This window comes from Melanotaenia boesemani, chromosome 21 (genome assembly GCF_017639745.1).
Source record: "Melanotaenia boesemani isolate fMelBoe1 chromosome 21, fMelBoe1.pri, whole genome shotgun sequence".
NCBI lineage: Eukaryota > Metazoa > Chordata > Actinopteri > Atheriniformes > Melanotaeniidae > Melanotaenia > Melanotaenia boesemani.
This window is the reverse complement of record NC_055702.1, coordinates 18,082,186-18,100,944: the sequence shown is the minus strand read 5'-3', so window position 1 is coordinate 18,100,944 and position 18,759 is coordinate 18,082,186. Positions and strand designations below refer to the sequence as shown.

The 18,759-nt window shown below is 40.5% G+C and overlaps 1 protein-coding gene across 3 annotated transcripts in view; it reads right to left on the bottom strand.

Annotated features, from left to right (window-relative positions):
- Window positions 1-18,759, bottom strand: part of raraa (retinoic acid receptor, alpha a) — a 134,721-nt gene that overhangs the window by 70,038 nt on the left and 45,924 nt on the right. For all 3 annotated transcript variants that reach the window (XM_041973128.1, XM_041973129.1, XM_041973130.1), the window contains one exon: window positions 2,461-3,322. In XM_041973128.1, the coding sequence (XP_041829062.1) occupies window positions 2,461-2,614 (154 nt within the window). In that variant the 5' untranslated portion in view covers window positions 2,615-3,322. The remainder of the gene's footprint in view (window positions 1-2,460; window positions 3,323-18,759) is intronic.

The following is an 18,759-nucleotide window of genomic DNA, read 5'->3' as shown; positions in this document are numbered from 1 at the left end:
AGAGGCTGTGTCAGATTTGATCTAATTGTTATGCAATTTTGGTATTTTAAAATGGATCTTGAGCAGTGTTAAATACATACAATTTTCTAATAAGGACTCACATTCAAAAAATGGATTTTTATGTAAATTCTGGAAAATCAGCTGCTCCAAACGGATCAAATGTACCCACTTCCGATTTGCTCTTTTTCTTTTTGATTCAACCTGTCAGAAACTGGCCTGGACAGATGGTTCTAGAAAGAACTTGTTTATGAACATTTTGTGTATTTGTTCATTCACTTTATAGATCATTTATCCCCATCAGCTGTAGCCAACAGCTGTTGAAATTCTTCCTTGGGTCCATACATATATTATTAGGAGGAAAAAACTTTGGATTTCCTCTTTAAATAATTAATTTTAAATATATAAATTCATTTGTTAGAACAAGGTGGGGGTTATGTTTTCGGTGGCATTGCTCTGTCTGTCAGCAACATAATTTAAACAAATTATGGAAAGATTTTGATTAAATTTTCAGGAACTAGCTTTTTGGGTGTGATCCAGATCACCACCTGGATTCAGGAATCTTTTAAAAGATTCTTTACTATAGGGAGATAGGGATAATTTTGACAGTAACGCTTCTAACAAAAAAATATTAAAGGAAATATATTTTGTAACCGGAGTCCCAAAAGACATCAATGTGGGAAAAAGCAACATCATTCACAGTGAATCTTTATGCCCATGCAGGCATACCATCATGTGTATAAATCCTACACTAGAAGTTCTGTCATGTTTGAAATCCATCAAGAACAATCCATCTGACATTTTGTAAATCCCCCCAATTCAAACTCCAAACAAACTCTATAGGTCCTTCAGCACTCCCACTTTCCTCTCTGAATGGAAGCTTAGCTGATGTGTGAAATGTGAGAGAAAAGAGGCAGGAGGAAAAGGGGAGAGGGAAATTGTCAGAGAAAGGGCAAACAGGAAGGAAGAAAGGAAGGAAAGAAAGGGGGAGGGTTTGAAGTGTAGAAGGATATAAGGAGGAATGAGCTTGTGCTTCTATTGCTTGTGTGTGACAGCATGTGTGAATTGTGCCTGCAGTTATCTCCATGCGAGGAGGAGCAGGAGTGAGAGAAAGTGAGCCGGCATGAAGGGCAAAGATTGTGTTTATGTTGTGCATGTGTGCAAGTGTGAGTGTGCACTCGTGCATGTCAGGAAACTGTGGCGTCCCTGGCTCTCCAGTGTTTACTGACAGGAAATGTTTGTCCAGGCAAAAGGGAAGAAATCTTGCCGCCCCACATGGCGAACACCGGTGGTTACATACACAGACACACACATAAGAAAACACACACAGAGACTTGCAACAGTTAAAAAAAAAAAAAAGAGAGAGAGAATAAGAGACAGAGTTCCAGCCTTTGTGAGTGTGGTGGGTATTTGGTATTGGGGAAGTGGGAGTGACTGGGTTGGGCACCAACTGTTCCTCACTTCCCTCTACGCTGACTACCAGTGCAAACTCCAGCAGATAGAAAGTCAATACGGTGACCCCCTCTGAACCTGTGAGAGCGAGGCTGTGGTCTGCATGGCCTGTACAAGCTAATGCACACAAACTGTGTGTCTGCACCTCCATCTACCTCCCCTCATTTCATCCCTCTCACCAAGACCACTGCACTTGGGAAATGCAACATTACTATACCACAGCATATAAAGAAGTTAAAATCATTTCATAAAATAATGTTTATACACAAATAAATCAGTGATATAACATATAACAAAAAAATCTTGATTTAAAAATGTGTTACTTTCAGCTGAGTAAACTGAAAACCTTTTTAACTACTGCTACCGTTTATTTTTGCGTGTGTGAATACAACATACATGATAAGTAGTTTTCACTTAGTTTGTCTTTAGTAAACTGCTTTGCAAGTCAGTTGTGAAGTGTTTCAGATTGTATAAAAAGAGCTGTTGCATTATGGCTACATTAAAAAGTTGTGAGATTTATTTTTAGTAACACTTGGAAAATGTGTTTTCCCCAAATAAACAACAGTTTTTCAGACTGCCCTGCCTCATTTCCTTCAGATCTCTGCTAATGTTTCTGTGTGTTTCTGTGTTCTGATGTGTGTGTGTGTTTGTGAATTAAGGACAGTGCTGCAGGCGACATGGTTGTGAGGTTTTGTGTGTGGGGCTGCCACTCTGTGTTTACCGACACACACATCTTTCAAACAGGAATGATCTAAACAGGATGAGATGAAAGTGTTCTTTTACCAGCAGACTCGCAGGCATAAACGTATGTACACATACACATTAGTGGGAAAGCTGTACAGGAAACTGGGCGTCACAGAAACACAGATAAACCAGAACTCACACAAAAGAAATTAAATCTTCTCGAAATCTCCTGTCATTAAAAACACAACCTGGACAGCGTGATCCTACAGCTAAAAACCACCGGGGAGCAGCAAATAGGGATAAAACCGATAACTTAAGTTTACTTACTGGCTGGAGACGGGGTGCTGTATCCACTGATGGGCAGTCCAGGCAGAGCCGGAGGCGAAAGGCTCCCCAACATGTGAGGGAAGAAGTAGGAATAGGTGGGCATGGGGAAACCGTTAAGGTGGCCGCCCGGAACCGGGTTGCCCTTTCCAGCCATGATGGCTCAGTCCACCACCAGTCACAAACGGAGCTCTCCAATAAAAAACAAATAATCTAAAAAAATAAAAAATAAACCTTGACAGGATGCGGCAGAGCCAAAGGAGTCCGTATGGATTGCTGTAATGATTTAATCCCCCATAGTTATGCTGGATCAGTAGATATTCCAAAGAAGTGCTGGGAAAGAGAAAAAAAAAAAAGTCTCTTCAAGGTTGTAAAAGTTCACCAGAAAACAGCTGCTGCAGATGTCACAAAGACAAAAAATCCTGCTGGTTTGCTCAATGTTTGTGTGTACTGAGGGTCGAGTTACTTAGGACAAAAAGATAAAAACGAGACACATGGAAGAGGTATAAAGGGGAACTTCAGGGTCTTTTATCCCTCTTTTCTCTGGTATTGTTAAGCAAGCTGAAAGGCTTTATTTGCAAGAGGCGTTGGAAGGGCATGAAAGTAGCGTAGCCATTCCTTATCTTCAAGATGAAGGGGGAAAGGGAAGCAGGAGGCAAGTCGAGTCACGACGAGGTGACTTTGATGGCAGCAGTCAGGAGTAGCGATAGTGGTGATAGCGGGTGCTAGAGGTAGGGATGCTTTCACAGGCGTGCAGATTCACTCCTCCACTGTAGATAACTCCAGGGGAATGTGCAGATCACATGATGCCAACAGAGTTGTTCTCCTTAGACAGGACCCCTCTTTGTGGTTGCAAAGCCTCAGCCTGGAAAACAACAACAAAAAAACAAAAACAAACACACACACAGGGAGAAATTGTTTAGTGCTTCAGTGACAAGGTAACAAGATAACTTCCCTTTGTACTTAAGTGCTTGAGCAAAAGTGTTCCTTTCTTTTGATGCTAATTAATGGTAATGTCTCATCTGAAATGTGACAAAAACACCCCATCCTCCTTAATTATCTAATGCAGTGTTAAAATTGCAAGGAAAACAGTGGGTGTGCGAAGTCTCCTCACAGCTCCGTGTGCTCATACACATGCTCATTAACAGTGACAGGCCACAAATACAGTGGGAGGTGAGCCAAAATATAAATGAAGAGGCCAACACAGAGGAAAACTTTGCTAATTACACCAGTTGCAGAAGGCAGGGGCTGAGACCCAAGGTGTCATTCTGAGAACCACTCGAGATTTCCATTCCCAAATTAACAAACAGACCCGTAATCACCACACAAAAGCAGGAGAAGCTGACAACTAAACACCCAAAGAACACAAATACCAGAAAACATTACATGAGCATCACAACATATACAAGAGTATGAGAGAAGCTTTTTCAAAAGAGCTTGACTTTACATGTGCAAACTATTTTTTTTTATTGTTATGACCTCTTTATGAGTAAATGTAATGCACTGCAGTAAAACTAAAAAGGCACTCAAATGCATGCAGAAACCTCTCCGAAAAAAGAGGAATGTGTCTTTGCATGAGCAGCACAGCTCAGGAATGTGGCACTCCAGCCTGAATGACACCAGAACATCATGGATGAACTCCTGTAAAGCAGGAGGGGTCAAGTCAGACATGTTTCTCTGCCTGTTCCCACTTGCATGACGTGTATAAAGCATCTGTGTATGACAGGCGAGAGGGGCCGTGCTGGCGGGCGGCAGCTATGTACAAACGACAAACTTAAAGAGAAATACATTACAGAAGCGTGTTTTAAAACTTTGTGGTGTTCTTTTTTGCATCTTCACTATCAGAATGCTCCTCTGTACATGCTTAGACTCATAAAGGATTCAGAAAATGAGGGAATAAGGTGAGACTATATGCACCTTGCTATATTTCTCCACGTTTAAAATTCTGGTAAAGTCAGATGAAGGCATAGAGCTCATTTTATGGGATTAGCCATCTATTAGCATCTATATTTAAAATGACTCATTGCCAAAGTGCTCTGAGTTCACCCTGTTACACTGAGCTGGTGTGCGCAGTCATCAGGGAGTGCACGCGGAAGGGTGGGAATGTATTAGTTTGAAAGCTTTTACAGAGTATTTTAAAACCCATGGGAGTTGGGTATAGTTTTATTTGCTTTAAAGCCCCTCTCTTTCCTTTTTCAGGAACCTATAACATACTATAAATGGCCTTTAAGATATTATGTCTGGTTCTACAATAGAGACTCAACCATTACTATTACAGAACATAACCCTGATATACTCCTTATTGCATATTAGTGCAATGATATAAAATGCATCACCACTGACAAAAATACATGCCAAACTGGCTCCATGCCAGACTAAGTCAGATATATTTTTCATGTTATACCCAGAGGCCAAAGGCTCTGCTGTGCTGAGTCTGTTAATGTGGAGCTACAGCTCTCTGGGACAATGGGAGACCTACAGGCTGGAAATGGACCACTTCCTTTACCATTATATGTGGGTACTGTAAGAGGCTGCTTTGAATTCTCACATTATTTTCGTGGTTGTCCACATTTCATTCTTTTTGGCATCACAGTAAACCAGCTAGGATAAGCTATGTGGCTGAAGAACTGCCAGCTTTGGTTAGATTTGTTTTGAGGGATAGCAACAGACTAGTAAGACCCGAAGGAAGCCAAAGGTTTTTCCACACATAATTTTTAATTTAGAGTAAGGTAGCATTATATAGAAGCTTTTTATAGAACAAATAGCAAGTTGTGATAAATGAATAAAATGATAAGGCTTTCTGTTTAAATGTAACATTAATGACGTGAGACATATACAGCTGGATAACACAAAAATGACACAAATAATCTGAAATATTTTGATTTCTCTAACATTATTAAGTTTTAGTTATGGCATAAGGAAGCTTGATTCTAAGAATTAAAATAACACCTGAAGTTTGACGCATGCCTGCAGCAGATATTCAGCCTCTACAATGTGAACTGGAGCAGGATCCAGCCGTGTAACCTACCTTTGCCAGCAGTGATGATGACAAAACACACACGGTCAGAGGCACTAAGATCAAACACACACCGCAATGCGAGGAATCAAGGCACTTAGAGGATCTGGATAATCTCCAACAAAAATGGCACGCATGACACCAAAATTGCGTAAAGCTGCTAACACGCAATCTGCATGCTCATTCCTATCAATGTGCACACAAACAGCTGTGTACTCTGATCCCACACTGGATAGGACAAAGAAATACTCATGCACTACTATAAACATGCAGCATGTCAAACCACAGTCTTTTTGTACACAGCTGAATCCCAGCAGCAGGTACTGCCCTTTGTATTTCTGTTCGCTATGGGCCACAGTTGATTCAGAGGTGTCATTGAAATAACCAGTTCAAATGCATAATGCTGTACAGTCAGTTGTTCCTCAGTTGTTCCTCATTTGACCACATTTCATCTGCTAAAATACAAACAATAATACACAAAAAAGCAAACAAGGATGAAGAAACATCCAAGCTTTTTATGTATGCATATACAGCTAGCATATGAAAGGCTATAGCATAAAAATAAACATACAAAGAACTCAGAAGTCACAGATTAAGCTGTGATGCAATGGTGGCGCCGGGGCCCAGATTTATGTCATTAATGCAAATCTTTTAAAATATTTATAACAAATTATTTACCTGTTTCTAAATCATTTTAAAACACTCAAAAGCTCACAAGCAAGGTGACGTGTGTAGGGCAGCTCCTGAGGGAATGTATGCAATTGCTTACAGTGGAATGAAAAATAAACAAACAATCTGGGTCACTTGGACTTAACTCCCTTTGACATGTAACAGGCACAAAGAACGAAAGGTTAGAGGTTATGGGACATGAGAGACTGAGATTGGTTTTGACAGCAAACACTAAATTAATAATCAGAATAAGGCAGCAAATGGCAGCGTGAGGTCAGGTTAGACTGGCATACAACACGCAAAACACAGCCACGGGGGACAGCAAATGCAACGCATGACATACTGAGGCACTCTGGTGTGCACATAAATGCAGAAATGTGCACATGCGAACGCACACGCAAATCAGCGCTTGCACACATGGATCCTTACATGAATACAGCGCGCAAAGTTTAAAGGGGTCAGGGAGAGAAATTAAACAGACACCAGTTGTTGTCAAAGTCACAGAAAACAGTGTGACTGGCACCCTAATTAACACCACACAGGTATAAACGTATGCACGCATTAACACCTAGGATCTGACCAATTATCCATATGGGTCCTGCTTGGACTACATATCTGTGTCAAGAGCAGCTAGTGGCAGCTGCACAACACATTACTGTGTTGTTAATGCCGTTGAGCTGAGTACAATTGGCTACATGTTCTGATAATGTTATATAAGGCATGATTACAGGAGATGGCTCAAAGTAACATGAGTCTGTTAGCTATTCTAGCCATTCTTAAGGGGAATGCTATTGCATTAAAACTGCATTACACAATTGTACGTGCAAACTTACACACCACAGAGAACTGATCATTATGGGAATTTTCAGAGCTATGTAGCTCAGTTTACAACAGCCTAAGGCAGCAAATATCAAAGCACAATAAAGGCAGCATCAGGTCTATGGCTATCATGATACACAGCACTTTTTTATGCTGATACTTTCCTTGTAGGCATGTCATTGGAATATGCCTGATATGCCTGCTGTTTAAATGATAGAAACACAGTTTTATTTACTTATATTTGTAACCATCTGTAACATTTCACCATTTGAGATTCAGACAGATAAGACAAATCTAACTGCAAAGTCTGAAACAACTGCATGTGGGATTGCCAGTGAGGAGACGCAAGGTAGAGTCGATGCCAGTCGTTAAACATCACAGTTGATTCTAACACACACCCGTATGGCTGTGCAGTGGCACACATTATGGAAGCTGCTCAAGCACGAATTGATGCATTCAAATTTTTATGAGGACAGCAGCGTGGGTGGATATTTACGTCTGAAGTGAGACAGGATGTGGCAGCAAATGTGCATGCATGATCATGTGTGTACATACTACATGGTTCATGTATGTGTTGCGATAGGTACAGTGTTGTACTACACATGCATGAGACAAACACACATTTCTATCAACAAGTGTGTGATTGAGCAGGAGACCAATACAGTCTTTTACATACGTGTGCTCCTTAAAGTGTTTAAGAGATATGCCCAAAATTACACATGCATGTCATATGTGTGTGTCCCCTGGGAGTGTGTTTGCCTACCCCGCATTTACTGTACATCACAAGCTCAGATGGGGTGGGGATTGCATGAAGTGTAAACAACATATTTAGTGAGGTGAAGGGTGTCAAAGGTTGAGCGGGACCCTTTGACAAGTCAACTCTTGACTGAGCAAAGAGGTAGATTAATACATAAATGTTTTTGTGTGGGAGTAGTTATATAAACTTTGACAGGTTTAAGAATTTTACCAAATGTGAAAAGTAGCCAAGTCTCTTTCTGCTCCTGAGTATTTATTGTTGCTGAAAAAGACCAGAAATGTATTTTTACAGCACTTGATGATGCCAAGGTGAAGTTGACAGTTGACCTTTTTCCACATAAAATGTCATCACTTCATTGTTTTATCCAATTTGACATTTGTGTGAGATTTTGTCAGAATAAATAAATTAATAACTGAGTTATGGGTGACTTATTATGAGGTCAAAATGAGTTTGACCTGACTATTACACTGTAATCAATTCCTTATTGGGTTCCAGTGAACATTTGCACAGATTTTAGAACTTAAGCCTTTAAGAAATATTTTCACAACGACAAAAGGGCAGAAGGCTAATCCAAAGCACAACTCATCCAACTGCAGCCTTTAATGACGTGCAGGCATAAAAATCTGGCAAAAAGGTGAAATAATGCAGGATCATAAACAAACATCAGCAGTAGATGCACACAGAAAGGCCTTTCCATACTAAAATGCTGACAGACTAACTGAATTTAGGGTTGCTGAAAGTCAGCAAGAGAAAAATGGCTGCACCTTTGACATAAATCACTACAACCTTTTTCAAGGACCCTGTTCCAGGTATTAGAAAAGGGCTTGCCAAGTACAAAATGAACTACTGCAATCCAGATTAATTTAGTTTCTACAGCCAAGATATTGTAATCCATTTCATTACAAGTCTCCCAGCATAAGAGTGGTGCTTCTCCAAACTATCTGATCCCACAGCACTTCCAACTCAGTGCTCCTTCCACCTGTGTAGTCTTGAAATGGTCAGAATCACAGCAAGCTGATGTGCTGTGGGTGAGAGAGAGCAAGAGGTGGGGGCCACTTCTTGATGTCAGTCAGAGAGGGTGGCTCAAGAAGACTAAAGGGTGCTAAGTGCACATCCGTGGCAGTGCGAATCCTTAGCCGTTTTGCCAAGGCCCCCCATAGGGTGAATCCACTTGTCAGAGAAGCCGGCTGGGTGACATTTCTGCTAACCTCAGAAAGGTCAGCCTTTAATTATCTCAAATGCCAGCAAGCACAGCACCTGCAAAAAAAATAAACCCGAGGATGAGCTGTATGTGTGTATGTGTGTGTCAGAGGAAGAGGGTAGTATGCTATCCTTGCAAAGAATGGGCGCAACCATGGCTGTCAATGCAGAACTGGACCATCTGCCCACTTGCATGCATGCATACAGACCTATAAACACATACACTAAAAGCAAACCTTGACAGATGCACACATACTTGCACACACAGGCACTCTTGAATAGTGTCTGCTTAAGTCAATAAAATCTACAAATAAAGTTGCCTGCCAACCCTTAAGTATGCACCACCAAAGGAAGACAGTTACATCCCTGAAACACGAGCAACTTTCAGGACTATTGGCGTAAAAACAGGATGCTTGAAGTACAGATAGACAAATTATAGAACTACAGATAGAAGAGTTACTGTCCCTTGTTTCTGCTAAATATGGAGCATCAGCATGTGACAATGCAAAGATTGATCTCTTAATATATAAAGAAAACATTAAATCAGGGTAGTGAGGTTTACTTGTGAAGATAAGAAATTATTTCTGGTAAGAAGGCAATTGGGGACAAAACAAAAGGCATATTTGGCCAACTATGACATGCAGTGTTTGCCTTTGAGCTACTCACTGTAGTTATTCAGCTTGGTCAATATTTGCAGGGGGCTATGGTAACAGAAAGCTCCCTTACCCGCATAAACACTGTCCTGTATGCCTAACAGTTAGCCTCACACATGCATAAAACAACAAATCTGCCTAGAGAATCTCCCTCGTGCTCAAAGGGGGTCAGAGAGAGACAAAGGGCCATAGATCATCCGTGTGGACGGCGTGCAGCGAGCTCCTTGTATCTAGGTTTTTTCCGGCATTTTTCTCCTGCTCTGTGAAAACATGAAGGGCTGGTCTCTATTGTTTACACAGCTGGCTCCATGGAAAGGATTGCTTAATATGAAATATGAAGAGAGTGGAGAGGTGAGAGGGAGAAGACTGGGGAGAGAAGAGGGAAGGGAGCCAAGTGAGAGGGCTGCAGAGGTGGTGGTGGGGGAAACGGGCTATTAGAGGGAGGGAGTAAAATGTTCAATGTGCTCTGGATTGGGAAGTAATTCAGATGGAGGAAAGGGACAAGGAAAAAGACATTCTGTAGCAATGCTAAATCAGAGAGAATAGACCATGAAGACAACTAAATGAGGAGCAAAGAGCAAACAGAACATGGAGCAGAAAGCCCTGAGGTTTCAGTGCTGATGAAGTCATGCGTCCTGTGGTCTGGGTCTGCAGCACGTTATTCTTTCACTTATTCAGTCCGGCCTTATCAACCATCTGGCACTATCTTGATAATCCCTATCTTATAGCTCCATCAGCCATCTCTTATGATTCTTTCATCTGGCAAAACCTAAAGTTAGAACATATTTTCATCCTGATATTTTGACTTAAAAATAGTAGAGTTTGTGTCCCTTTTAGAGAAAAAGTCCATCTCACTCATGGTATCAATTCTAATTCCAGCAACATAACCCAGGTGCTTCCCAGACAGCTGGGACTTACAGCCACTCCGGCAAGTCCTGAGTCGCTCAGCTGGTCATGCTTGATAGACCTCTGTAGAAGAGACCCCCATTATTATTATCAAGTTCTTGAACCATCTCAATTGATTCAGGCCCTGTCTTGGTAGAAGGGCTTATGATTAGTAATCCTCATGGCAGTTTATATACAACTGGCAGGGTTTCCCAAGGTAAAAAGGTCTGGGGTGGAAATCTAGACAAGCATAAACTAGACTTTGATAAACAAAAAGAAATAAGAAATGGAGACAGATACTTCTCTTTGAAGTTCAGCCTGGGGATTGTGTTTACCAGAGAAGGCCTGTGATGAAGTATATGACACTAAAAACACCTAATTATTTACATCTGAGGTACAAACCTCAGACTTATGCTTATATACAGTGATTATATGATTATACAGATGTAAGCCAACTAGCTTTTAATAACTGCGTGTGATTAACTAGAAGAGTTGCTCATGCACAGGTCAAACCAAAGCAACAACTTGAAAAATCTCCTTACAACTACATTTCACAAGATTTCAAATATGCTGAGATGTTTTGTATAAAAAAAAAAAACTACAATTCAAACTGAAAACGCATCAGTGATCAATTGTGCAGTAGTTGAATCTAAAGAATGTTCCATTGTGACGACGTGAAAACATCTGGTTTGTAGGTTTAACCCTGAACAACAATGTGAATGGTCAAATAACTGTGGACTTGCATTCAGTATGTTTATTTTATTTTATTGTTTTTATTCTTTTGTGCATAAAAAGAAAAACTTTTAATGATGTTTACGTCTATTTAAAACCAACTGGGCTCAAGACTATAAGATCAGACATCACTGAATGGAAGACGTACTTAATAATACTTGTAAAAGCAGAGAGTCTACTACTTTTTTGGCTGACAACAAAATTCACTGTTTTCTACAAGGTTGAGGGGCTGAATGAGTCCAAAATACAAAATCAAGCACAAGTATATGCATTAGTTTGTGTGTGTCAGAGAGAGTGGGTTTGCTTCATTAGTCTACCTCAAACCCTAATCCAGGTCGTGGAAGAGGTCCAACACAAATGAAGTCCATATTTCTGACAAGCACACACGTGTACATGTACACACAGGACCTCTACAGGCAAAACACTTAAGCTGTCATGCCTCATATGCATAAATATACATTATATATGGGTACACACCTTTGAATCACTCTTGTTATAAAAGAAAACAGAACACAGCTGCCTCAAGAGGAGGTTCATTTTTCCTGCGGCTAACGCACACAATCCACGGTGAATTTATTTCTTTATTTTTGTATGAGCCATGCCCTTCAGCTTGTGTCACCTTTGTGTACCCATCCAGGATATCTGCCTGACAATGTTATACAAAACACTTCAGCACATTTTCAGCACAGAAGATCCAGTGACACAAGAGCAAATGACGCACTAAAGCACAGGGCCCCTTCCTGTTTATACCGCCACTTGCCCGTTGGAGGATCAAACAAGAACTCTTAAGAGCGGGCGTGCCCTCTTAAGAAGGGGATCTCTGACACTTACAGCAAACTTCAACAAGAACAGCAATTTTAAACCTATAAACAAACCATATTGGCTTAACAAGGCTGATACAAGTACTTTTCTTTTCTATGCAGCAAAATATTTATCTATGTCCATGGTTACATGATGATTTTTAATTCGCAATTAATTATTCAGAATTAAATAATTTGGATTAAAGTATTCTCCTTGGTGTTTACAAGGAAACAGCAATTCTGAATTGAAGTTTACATGGAAAACACATTTAATTGGCTTTATTAAATTCCGCTTAAGATCTGGGGGTTTGAAAAGGCTGTAACTGACGTATTTATGTCTACCAGAAGAAAACAAATTCCAGTTCTTTTCTTTTCAGCTACAACATGGAAGACCACCTAAGTTCCAGTAAGCAGCTCAACACTAGGATAGGATCAATTTTTTCACTGTAACAGGACAAGGGAACGAGCATACCCACAACGACCAGAATTAATTTATGTGGAATGAACGTACATATGATCGAGGAATTGTTCAATTAAGATTTAAAGGTCCCATATTATGCAAAATTCACTTTTTAATGGTTTTGGAACAGTCATACTGGTCCCCCCGCATGTGTAGGAGACCCGTAAGTGTGAAACTCTTTCAGGCGCTCTCTCTCCCCCCTGCTCCACCTCTAGGGAAGTAAGCGCTGAATTGAGCGAGTTTGAAAGCCTGTACGTTAAGACGTCATAAGGGACAATAACCACTCCCCACAGAGCGATGGACCCGCTTACCGGCTCTCAAAGCCCGCCCTCTAAAAATCACCTAGCGCCCAGTGTTTTTCCTTTTCGGCAACCCTCGTTAGCGGACATGGCTAAGCGACAGAAGCACTGTTCTGTTTGTGGCTGCATAAATGAACACGAAAACGTTTTTTTTACTTCCATCCACTGAACCCACGAGGACTGAGTGGATTAATTTTATTTTTGGAGGAAATGTACCCGGAAAACTTCCAAAGGTTTTGCATGTCTGTGGCCAGCATTTCAAAGAGGACTGTTTCCACAACATGGGGGCATGGAAAGCAGGCTTCGCCAACCGTTTGAAGCTGAAGCCAGGTTCAATACCAACTGTCCGTGACACAGCTGGAGAGGTAAGAGCTGGCAGTTATTTTATCGTTTCGGCCTTATTAGTCTGATAGCTTGAAAATATATTAGCACTGTTGTAAATGTAGCCAAGTCACTGTTTCTACTGTTTGTATCCGGTGCCATTGTGCATCAGATTGATGAGCGTAGCTAGCTGTGTTCTCCGTGCGTCGCGGTTTGGGTCGGTAATGGGGGCTTCAGGAATGGGTTCCGGTGTTCCGGCGTTTGTTTATCCTTCACTACGCTGTAATCAGCGTCTAGTAACCGCTAAGGCCTAACCTGTCAATCACCTCATGACGGGCGATGCGATGGGCGGAGCCAACAGCTGAGCTGCTCCACCAGGGTTCCGCCCACCATAAACGGCACATTTCTGAAGCTGCTAAAAAGAGGGAGGTGAAGAGAAGCCGCTGCACTCAAACTGAGGGTCGATTTGTCCATACCATGGCGGAAATATTTCATTTAGATATTAATGAATGGTCTCAGATTGGGAATAAAGTGTATAATATGGGACCTTTAAAATCAGAATAAACCACCCAGTTACTTCAGATTTAAGTTTAATTCAGAATGGTCACTTTTATTCGGAATTAGGTGTTTACAAGGGCATTTTAAATCTTTTTAAAGAGGATTTAATTTTTATTCTGAATTAAAGGGGTACTAAAACTAATGTGAACATGGCCAGTGAGTGTGCTTAAGCAAGCTACAACTATGGTAGTTGATTATACAAGCATCAAGCATTGTGTGTGTATACAGGGTGTGTGTCTGTGTTTTTGTAAAGGAGAAAGCCAGCTTGATGGAGTGACAGTGGCACTATTGTTAAGAAAAAGTTGCAGAGTCCATGAGTTTCAACCAGTGATAAAATACTGTAGACAACAATGCAAAAATAGGCCAAGGACAGAAGCCTGTATGTTGCATGACATTGATGTTATCATCCTTGCACAGCAAGGGGGAAAAAACACCCACATAGAAAAATATGTAATAAAGAAAAGCAGTAAGGGCCAGAGCCACCACTGCTTGTGCTGTCCTTCATTCAGAGCAGTAACAATCCTAAAAAAAGAACCTCATATAACACAAGAGGCTGCTCGGGAGGAGACAGACATGTTTGTGCAGACATGTCAATATGCACTGATATTTTCTACGTCAGCACGCATGCTATAGTTTACATAAGTCACATGGTAGCATTCAGAGATGCAACGCATTGTATTGTGTCACTGTCCCCATTTATTAACCCTAAGAAAACTAAATCCTGCACTCCCCCCTCCCCCAAGCATGCAATTCTTTCCCTTAAGAGAAAATGCATATTTCTATAGCTCACCATCGCTTCCATCAGCTAAGCAGGCAGGCCATGAGTAGGAATATGTGGGTCAGAGTGAGATCACTTAGAGCAATGCCACTATGCATTTGTGTGTGTATTCATGTGTGTTAATGCCTATATAAAACAGTGGGTTGGGTTATGTAGGTCAGACCAGACACAGATGAATACTACAAAGTGGAGGTCAACAGCTACGACCTTTCTAGAACACGTTCATTTGCCATCCAGTATGTGTGTGAGTGAGAGAGAGAGAGAGAGAGAGAGAGAGAGAGGGACTGTGCAGATCAGAGGTCACTACAGAAATACCAAAGCTGCAAGATTAAGAACATAAATCAGGCAAATGCACACACAATGAATTGTGTATGTAAATCCATGGGCCATCTGGAAGCATGTGAAACTAAGCATAAATGTGAAAACAACAGCTGGATTCTGTTTACTGGTACACTTCCTGGCTAGTATCAGGGTTAATGGCAAGAATGACCTTATAAGTTTATCGTTTGCATGAGCATCTCTAAACAAGCAAGCAAGATGCAAAGAGGAATTAAAAGACATAAAATGAAAGATGATAATAAAAAGACAAAGAAAACAAATATCCAGAGGAAGATACTCATCTGTTTAAATGCTCTCTGAGTCAATCCATTCCATCATTACAATTACGGATGTCACAATAACTTAATTCTACAATTATTCACGGTATTAAACTCTAGGATTAATTAATGGTAAAGATCCCTCAATATCGTGACTTTCTATAAAAGGTTATGTTTTAACCAGAGCAATAGATTAGTGCAACTACCACACGGAAAGAAAACCAAGTTACACCACATCTGCACGTTGCTGCTTTGTTTTGGATCCGTGTGAGTTGCAGAATAGGAGTGTTAGAGTGGGACACTATGGCAGAGGAGGATTTACTCCCTCCAAATTAATAGATTAAGTCGTCCTTGCTGGACTTTTTTTTTTTTTTTGGTTATAGAATAAGAAAAAGAAAAAGGTGTCGTTGTGGAGGATGGCTAACAGCCTGTAAAGCATGACGTTACAAGCTGCAGAGAAAGGTGGAACTACACTGAATATGTATCACAAGCACCAGCTTTTTACTGTGAAAAGTTAAATGCACAGTGGTTTGGTTAAATGATGCTAATGTTTATCTAACGTAACACTGAAAACGTGTCATTTGCTATTTTGTAATCATGTACGACTTGGTTTGGTCTTACACCACAACGTTGAATTTAGATGGAATGAGACTTCTTGGTTACTTTACTTTGTTGTTCTATTATTTTGTTATGTTTGCATCAAAAGATATGTATAAATAAAACTTAAATATATAAGGAGTGTTCATGTGATTTTACACATTTATAGTGTTGGAAAATTGCTGATTATTCGTGATAATTGTAAATTGAGATTATTCCTTTAACAATAATCTTTCTTTTAAGATAAAGATGGCACACAATGGATAAAAATCACAATACATTATCAAAGATTAAAGTAGTGGTGCCAAAACCTTTTGGCAACGAACATTTAAAAGCTGGATGTTGTCGGGGTTGTATTTCACATGTCTTTGAGTTGCTAACCAAAGAGTTTCCCATTTTCAGTTCAGTAAAGCTCAGATATTGGCGAATGCATATCCAGAATCTGTGAGCAAAGGACAAGATCTTGGCAACTGGAGCTTTTCACGTGTAATCTGAGTAAATATTGACCAATCACATCTGATCAGACTTTGACTGCATGCAAGTTGGTAGTTGTGTGGAGGAAACAGAATCTGGTGTCATTCAAGGATGATTTAGTTTAGTTTTTTTTTTTTAATTCAAGTAATGGTGAGTGTTCAGAACTTTAACTTTAACTCTATTCTGCTGTTAACATGCATGCACTCCTACATAAGAAGGATTTTTCATGCAGGACATCTACTTGTAATGGCATATTTCTGTATGGCGGTGTTACTTAAGAGGATCTCATTTCTACTTTTTCAACTGTTCCAGACAGACTCCCCCCTGCACACACTCTCTCAAGACACAAATAACCATATTCCTGTCTCTCCTCCTTTCCTTGCTCTTCAGGAGTCATAAAATCACATTTAAAAATGCATGGGCTCCATAAGCTGCCAGGCCTATCTATTAACAGTGTTATAGTGTAGCTGCATATAGCTGCTGATGGCAGTCAAGGAATGCTGTTTTCCATTAGGGACAGAGAAAAAAGGAGGAGGGAGGATGAGGAATGAGAGGAAAAACAGAATTTACTAATTTTTCCTCTTTCTCACAGCACTGCATTCTGACAGCTGGGCGTTTGGGCACGTGGACGAGTGGGAGGTAGTGACATCAACACAAAAAGTCTGCATAAATGTAAATACACAACTGCATTGATGGGAATGTGCAAATGTGTGTGTGTGGACACGTGGAGTTCACACACCTGAGGGTGAGCCTGTGGCTGAGGCAGAAACTAATTGATTTAAGTGTTTCTGGAGGACTTTTTTCCCCAGTGTCCTTTGGCAGTCACCAGATGACTATTGATTGGTTAATTGATTGATTGACATGCAGTCGACAGTGAGACAGCAGCATCATCAGTCTTCTGATGAACGCTGCTGTCAGTTTTACCTAATGTTAGATTTTGTGAAACAGCTAAGAGACACAGTACACTCCTCACTGCTGCTGAATGATAACCTACATCTGTATAATGATTATGAATTTATTTTTGAATCACTCTTAGACTTTATTGTGCACAGATGACTTACAGCCCAAGTTTTCCTGCATTTGCCTGCCAGTTTGTGCAAATTTGCACTCTGATTATTTCATGAAATGGGTTCTTAAAAATGTTAAGCATAAAATGTGACAGTTGCGTCTGCCTCTTATTTACTGGGCCCCCCTACACATCAAAATGTCCTTGAGCACAATGCTAAACATCAACCCACGCTTGATAAGAGCATCTGTTTAATGACTTTAAATTAAAATGTAAATGAGATTTAAATGGTTTGGGTAAGACTTCAGTGTACCAGCTTGCATGACTTGTGATGGCCTTTTTTTCCCCACGTCCACAGCCCCACCTCTGTGTGTACGTATAAGTCAAACACAGACATTGAAAATTAATGAGCTTTCACATAAAGTAATAGTGACACTCAGGAACAGGTCTTCTGTCCCTTTAATGGACCATACAGACAATGCCTGTGGTATTTCAATTAACAGACAATGGGATGACATGGAATAATGACATATAGGAAGTGTTGAGCGACCTGCATGAATGAGGCAGTAACCGCACCACCTATCCCTTAAATGGACCATTGTAGTGTGGTGGAGACAATAGGAGTTAATAGGAAAATGTAAAATTATGATGTAGTCTCTATCTAAAGGGGTGAGTGACACCTGGGAATAAAGCTGTTACATCTTAATGCACTGTTGCCACCAGGATGAATCAGCTCTGCATATTAGAGGTGGTAACCATCTGAAGGTTGCTAATAGCATCCCCTGTCAGTCTCACATTAACCTTGAGAGCAGCCAGGGGATTGCGTTAGCCCCTCTGACCTCTTTTTTTCCCCTTTTAACACTCACACACAGTCTCTGTCATGTGCACATGCATGACTGAGGGGCAACTTTGTGTGTATGTGTGTGCACACATGTCTATTCCTCTTCCTGTGTCTTACAAGCACCATCAGTGGGATTAAATCAGTCCATCACAGGCTGCTGTAACACCATATAAGCTGTCAGGGCTGATGTGAAATCAGCTAAACCCCTTTTGTTGCCTCTAGTGTTGGGATTGACTGATAATGACACCTCCTAAGCTAATTTTGTTTACATGCACCTTCTGATCAGCTCACAACTGAACATCTATCTAATTTCCTTTAGACTTATGTAGTAAGACAGATATAGGCAAGATTTTATTTTTTAAGGGTACCAGTTAAAATACCTTCATATACAAGAGTGCATTTACATCAAGTCAATCTGTCCCAAATCTTAGTACCCGAGAATGCATCTGGTGAGACAGTAATGTATACAGTATGATACAAAGAGAAACAGACATATGGCCCTGAAACAGTCAAAGCAATAAAGCTGGCAATTCTGCTTTCAGTCCTGGTTCAAATCTGAACTGTACTCAAGCCTATTAGGTTCTTGTTTTCTGTTTTCTTTTATTGGCAAAGAGGAAGAGAGAGCATTAAAGATAAAGTGAGACCAACCTGGCACCAGCTCTTACAATAATAAAAAGAAAAAAACAAGCTGAGCACATGTGTGTGTAAATCCTGTCTGCATCACCATTCAGAAATACTACTTTGTGTTTGGAAACATGGATGAACACTCCAGAGAACGCTCACCTATAGACTGGTGATATTAAGATATCATGTTGCTGGAAAAAAACTATACAAGATAAAT